Genomic DNA, 7,239 nt, shown 5'->3' on the forward strand with positions numbered 1-7,239 from the left:
TTATAGGAAAAAGGTCACCTGCTATATCAGGTCGTAAGTCTTCCTGGTTCGCGCTAGAAGGTACCTCGCTAAAAGAATACTGGAAATGGTGAAGAAGAGCGATCAAAAGGCAATAAAGGATGACATAATAAACGAGAAAAGCGATGCATGACATCGCTTATCGTATCAGTCTTCCGAAAAAAGCCTGGCTGAAACCAAATACAAGTCATTAGTCTTAACTGAAGGATGATTATATTAATCACCATCATTAGCAAGATTAGAAAAGATTAAGACAAAATTGGCTTTTCAGCTGAACTCACGAGTACGAGAACAAAACGTTCTCCTCCGTATCAGAGCCATGACGGCCACAACTTCCATGCGGGGAAGCTCCAGCCGACCAGGCAACAAAGGGAGGCCTTTTGGCCTACCAGGAGCCTCCGTATCAGAGCAATGACGGCCACAACTTCCATGCGGGGAAGCTCCATCCGACCAGGAAACAAATGGAGGCCTTCTGGCCTACCAGGAGCCTCCATATCAGAGCAATGACGGCCACAACTTCCATGCGGGGAAGCTCCAGCCGACCAGGCAATAAATGGAGGCCTTTTGGCCTACCAGGAGCCTCCGTATCAGAGCCATGAAGGCCACAATTTGTGTGTGGGGAAGCCCTGGCCGACTAGGCAATAAATGAAGGCCTTTTGGCCTACCAGGAGCCTCCGTATAAGAGCAATGACGACCACAATTTATGTGCGGGGAAGCCCCGGCCGACTAGCCAACAAATTGAGGCCTTTTGGCCTACCAGGAGGCTCCGTATCAGAGCCATGACGGCCACAATTTGTGTGCGGGGAAGCCCCGGCCGACCAACCAACAAATTGAGGTATATTGGCCTACCAGGAGCCTCTGTAGCAGAGCCATGACGGCCACAACTTACCTCCGTAGTGGCCTTGGCCTACCGGCCAACAAATTGAGGCCTTTCAGCCTATCAGAAACTCCTGTAGTAGGGCCATGAGGCCTTCAAAAGTTATCCCAGAGACCCTCTAGAGAGGTCCTTGGGAAATTTCTCAAAAACGATAACTCTCAGCAGAAACAAGTTTCGTGAAGACTAGAACGTCTACGAGAACGAGTTGGTTGAGGTGTATAACATCCTACAAGAGAAGTTTGGACTAGTTCAATGAAGTATATGGCTTCCTACAAAGGGAAAGTTCAGTAGAACACATAGCGTTCAGCAAGAATGAGTACAGAACGTCCACCAGGATGAGTACAGAACGTTCGCTGAAACAGCCATAGCAGAACCCTGAGGAACTCAAAGGCAACTTTGAAATTAATTCCATGGACAATCAAGGGCCACAAGAGCATAGTAATGTAAGTAGAAACCTAGAACTCTTAGTGAGATGATCAAAAAAAAAAGAAAAAAAAAGTGAGGGGCAGGAACCCCTAGGCAACCACCTCCAGGTCAACCAAGAACTGGCCGACCAGGATGTGGCCGACCAGGAGGTTCTCCTCCAAAGTGGCCGAGTAGCCCAATTTGGGGGCTTGAGGCCGAGCAGAGCCTCCTGCCCTAGGAGGTTATGTTCGACCCCAATGCCCCCGCTTCGAAAATTTTGAAAAATTTTGAAAAAAAATTAGAAAAAATCAGAAATTTTTTTAAATTTTTTAAATTTTCAAGATTTTAAGATTAAACCCCGATTAGGGCTGGTTAGTGAAATTAAGCCCAGATTAGAACTGATTAGTGTATATTAAGCATAATTAACCCAAATTAGGGATAATTAATGATCCGTATGATAAAATTAGCCCAGATTGGGGCTGTTTAACCCATTCACTCTTATAATTAGTGTGAATTAAGGATAATTAGTGTCTTATGCATACTGATTAGTCTTAATTAGCCCTGTTTAGGGTAGATTAGCCTCGATTAAGGCCAATTAGTGCATTATAGCTTAAAATTAGGCTCTTTTAAGCCTAATTAACAACTTGTACATGGAAATTAGCCCCGATTAGGGCCAATTAGCAGCTTTTACCATATAATTAACCTTAACGAAGGTTAAGGGGTGATAAACGATCGCTTTATAGTCTCGATTAGGACCGTTTAGTGTTGAACACCATCCAAATGGCCTTTACGGGGGCCTTAAGTGTGTATACTCACACTAATAAGCCGTTGTAAACGTGTAGGTCACTCCACACTTTACGATAACGCGGCGATACCCATGAAGGGCCGATACCCATGAAGGGCTGATGCTCGTGAAGGGACGATACCCGAGAAGGGCCAAAATTACCCCGGGTCGCGAATAGACCATTATAACTTCCGCGAAAACTCGAGTAGTATTCACGGAAATTGGGGGCAAATGATATGGATAGAAAATACATCCTAAAGACACATTAAATATCACATTAATTATACTTGGGCTTCTTGTCTGAAAAGTCCAATACAGACATGTCTGGTCCAAGCTTCATAGCAGGCCTGTCTGGTTCAAAGCTTCGTAATAGGCCTATGACGGCCCAAACAACCAAGACCCACCAGCGAAGGTTGTCCAAGTCCACGAACCTGAGTTGTTAACGGACTAAGCTCAATACGGCTGGAAGAGCAGAGACATGTGTTCCAAACGGACTCAAAGTCCTACATTGAAGGTTCTAGATCTCCTTCCTCAAAATGACTCTTAATCATCATCTAAGTTGGAGACTTGTCCACCAAGTCTCCTAACAAAGTCTAACCCTAGACTCACCTCTATATAAAGGGCTCTACCCCTCAACCTAGAACTACGTTTTTTGCTTGATTCTCTACAATACAGAGATACGTAGGCATCTTGCAAGGATCGATAGTCCTGAACGCAAAAGCAGCCATTAAAGCTTGAAGATCACCAACCCTAGCATTAAATATTAAAGTACTCAGGTTTTTATTCCACAACAGGTATCTAATTGGATGAGTCACCAGCTTCCTTTGATTTTTCCATTAAGACATAGTTACCATACTCACCATATTTATCTTCATCAGTATCGATCCAGCATTTTCCTTCTGCTATGTAAGCTTCACTATGTTGCTTCTTGAGTAGTACCTCATACTTTGCTTCTAACTCCAAATAAGCTTTATTTTTCTTAACTTGATTTGACTTTTTGCACTCGGTGGAAAAATTACCAAGGTCACTGCAGTTAAAACATTTTATCTTAGACATATTCAGACTTCTAGTTTTGTAGTCAGTCTTCTTTACAGATTTAGACCCGTTTTCTTTGTAATCACTTCCAAAATCAGCAGCTCTACTCCTAGACTTAAATAAGTGATTCCTTTTAAAACTCATTTTAGAAAATTTCTTAGCGATATAAGTCGTGGATTTGTTATTCATCTTTGTAGAACTCATCCTCATCATGGTCCTTTACACAGTCACAAAAAGGTTATGTGAAATTTTTTGGATAAATCTTTCACACGACGAATATTCGGTATTAGGGCTACTCATTTCACAAGTCACAATCCTGGATGGTTTCCATTGGTAACAGGTAACTATATAGCTAAAATTTAACAGATTCATCACAAATCATGAATATCGCACACATTGTAATATTTCAGAACTTTAAAATTTATACTAGAACATGACTCGTGTCTCGTACGGGTTTTCATACTAATTTATAAATAATGGAGGAAAGATCTTAGTGTAATATAGACTAATTTGTTGGAGCACACATTTTTTTAGACTCGTTTCCTAAATTATACCTTAGTATAACAAATAGGAAATCTCTTGGAGTTGCTCTTAAATAATATTTGCATGGATGCTAACCATTTTGTAAAAGTTGTTTATCATTGGAGTGAATTTGAACTAAAATGATTTTAAATGAGTTTGGAGAAAAAAGACAGTAAAATATTAGTTTGTTGGATGAGGTGGAGGCGGCAGACAACCCCAAGGGGTATTCCCATTGTGGGTGTTCTAAGAGTATCTCCAATTATTGGCACTCTTGAAAGGATGTCAATTTTGCTACATAGGAAAAAATATTGATTTTAATTGTCTCTCTTTCACATCAATTTTGACACTGTTTTTTTACAAAACACTCCAAAAGTTGGCATCCTTAAATGTCAACTTCACTACAATTAAGAAAAAAATATGTGTAATACAAATAAATTAGAAACATAAAAGCTTATTTAATTTTGAAACCACAAATGAAATTTAGTTTATTTATTATTAATGAAATTTACGTCCTATTTTATGGGATGACAACTTTTAACATCTTAAGTTGGTACTACGTGCCACCTCAGTTGACATACCATTTCATTCGAACAATTCCAATAAAGTGCTAATTAAGTGGCTGTTTGGCAGCTTAGAAAATCAACTTATACGGGCTTTTAGCCCAATTTTATTGTTACTCTCCTGTTTGGCAAAAAAAAAGAAATGGTCATTTCTTGCAGCATAATGTTAATATACAAAATGTTGGCCTTAGGGTAGTATCCGATTCTCATTCTGCGTTCCTATCCTTGTTTCTTGTTTTCTTCCCTTAATAAACTAATCAAGCTCTGTTGAGACATTTTATCAAAAAAAATATTTTTTATTTTACCTGTATTTTTATTTATTAAAATTTATCATATTTAAATTTAAAATTTTAATATATTTTAATTATCTATATTATTTATTAATAATCGAAACTGCTTTGAATAGTACAAATTAAATAATCCGTATCAATAATCAAAATCTCTTTTTTAATAAAATTTTGATACCTATTTTTTTCTCGGGGTAATTATCCTTATTTTTAAATTTTCTATTTTGTATTCATGTATCAAAACTATTAATTCATGTCATTTGTAATTTAAATTTTAATTATATTTTAAAAAAATATTATTTATAAGTTATCAAACACATTAAGAACTTATAAGTAACTTATATATAAAAATATCTCTTAACACCCTCTTGGCAGCCCATTGAACTTGTTTTAATGATGGCCGTCAGAGTCGGCCAATCCGAGGTTTGGTATATTATCATAAAAATACAAAAAGGCTTCGAATAGTTTAGCCAACAATAATTGAGTTCTACATAAAAATAAGACAGTTACGTACTTGCCTCAAGCGTGCCATCCACAACAAGTGGCTTGAAATTAATGCCACCCTTACATTGATACGCCTCTAATTTTGTCCACAAAGTCTTTCAAATTCCGATCGGATGAGCCACCCTCCGCCACCGCATCTTCTGCAGCTTTCTTCCACTTGAGTGCATTTTTTTTCAGCTCAGCTGCCTTGGGTCCAATGGCCTCTTTTAAACACTTTTGGATTCGGTCTCTGGAAACACCAGTTTTTTCAGTTTGGTCACCTCTACTTAATCTAACTCCCAGCTCTAACACATCAACTAAATACTTTGCATTAGTAACTTGATCACCCCAGCCTGGAAAGGCCACTACTGGGACACCAGTAGTTATAGCCTCCAACGATGAGTTCCAGCCGCAATGTGTTACAAAATATGCCACTGATGGATGTTCCAGAACTTCTTTTTGTGCACACCATTGCACAATTTTTCCCCTCTCACCAATTTTTTCCAAGAAATCTTCGGGTAATACAACAGGGGGTAAGTGAGGGTATGGTGGCCTTAAAACCCACAGAAACGAAACACCAGAACTCAGAAGTCCGTAAGCAATTTCATTTGTTTGTTCTTGATTTAAGGAAATTACACTGCCGAATGAAACGTACACAACTGATGCAGGAGCTTTGGAATTCAAGTAATCAATGCAATCATCAGCTTTAACGAAATCACCTTGAATACTAGAGTTTGAAGATTTAAGGTTCTTGAATAGTGGACCAATTGGTTTGATAAGACAAAATTTGGACATGTAATCAATGACTTCACTTTCGAGTTCTTGAAATGTTTCTACTAGTACACAAAATGTTTTTGACAAAACTTTGAACTGCCCTAAAATTGCTTTTCCTAAAACAGAATAAGGAGAGTGAGGGTGTAAGAAGCTAGGGATCTCATCATGTTTCAACAAAGGCATGGATGGCAATTGGACATCGATTTCCGGGTCAGATTGGGTTGGAAATTGTGCCAATTCATAATTGTAATGATAATAAGCCGAAAAACAAGCACAAGATTGTACCCAAAGAACTGCATTAGGAATGTTTAATGCATGAGCAATATCAGAAACCCATGGAATGAAAGGATTGTTGATGAGGCATGACACAGGACGGCCTTCTTTTTCGTGTTTCTTTATAATACCATTGACTGCCTCCTTACCATGCAACTCAAGAAGACGAATATAGGCTCCAAGATCAGCACGTCTTGGATCATCATCTCCGCTTAATGCATCATCGAAGAACTCGAAACGGATCATACCATCGCCAACTGGAGTGAGCTCATCGATGTTTTTGTTAGCTTTTCGCATGGAGCTTCCAACACTTTCAGGGGCTGAGAAGGTCACAAGGAGACCTGTTGAAGCAAGTATTTTTCCTAGTCTAAGTAAAGGGTTGACATGGCCTTGGCCGGGGAAGGAGACCAGTAAAACATGAACAAGATCTTGAGAGTTCATTGTATTTGACGACATTTTTTAAGTTTAAGATTTTAATATTTATAGAGCCAATATTACTTTTCTTCAAAGGCAAATCAAAAATAAAATATCAATTCAATATCTTTGAACTACTTGATACGTATACTTTTAATGTACCACATGGAGTACTGACTTAGTGAGTACCAAGTACCAACTAAAATATTACTCACATTCTTCAGTTTAGACTTTAGAGGTTGCGTCCATTATAATTAACAGTTACGTACGGGACAGTGTTTGATTTGTTTGAGCATTTTTTAGGGTTAAGTTAAAATAAGTGTAGTTTCTGTTGTAATTTAAAAATGATATCATCGCTTTAATAGTTAGTTCTATGGGTTTGTTTTAAATTTCATTTAAACTCTTCAATTACCCCACTTGAATATAAAATTAACCTTTTTAGCTAATTTTTTATTTTTTAATGAAATGGGATGATAGATAATTATAGTTCAGCCCATCTTTTGCTCTATATTTAGACCACCTTAAAATATTTTACTATTTTAACACAAAAATATCGAATACATTAACTTTTATTTTTATTTTAGAGAAATTTTTAATATAAATTTAAAAATTATTATTATTTTTATCGAATTTAATTAAAAAATTAGAACTCAAAAAATATAATTGACTTTACTCTTGCAGTTTCTTCGAGGGTTGATCAAACGTTTAAACTAGCTGGTCAAAACCTCCACCAACCTTTCTTTTTACCTTACCTGCCTAGTCCAGTACTCTCACTTTTTTTATTAGTAACTTTGACTACTGTTACAT

The 7,239-nt window shown here is 37.6% G+C and overlaps 1 protein-coding gene across 1 annotated transcript; it reads right to left on the minus strand.

Moving 5' to 3' along the window:
* Positions 1-4,961: 4,961 nt before the first annotated feature.
* Positions 4,962-6,555, minus strand: LOC141667517 (gallate 1-beta-glucosyltransferase 84A24-like). The gene has a single exon (XM_074474044.1). It carries the CDS (start codon positions 6,472-6,474, stop codon positions 5,053-5,055), a length of 1,422 nt encoding a protein of 473 aa, XP_074330145.1. The 5' UTR covers positions 6,475-6,555; the 3' UTR covers positions 4,962-5,052.
* Between the last annotated feature and the right edge of the window lie 684 nt (positions 6,556-7,239).

This window comes from Apium graveolens, chromosome 1, assembly GCF_009905375.1.
Source record: "Apium graveolens cultivar Ventura chromosome 1, ASM990537v1, whole genome shotgun sequence".
NCBI lineage: Eukaryota > Viridiplantae > Streptophyta > Magnoliopsida > Apiales > Apiaceae > Apium > Apium graveolens.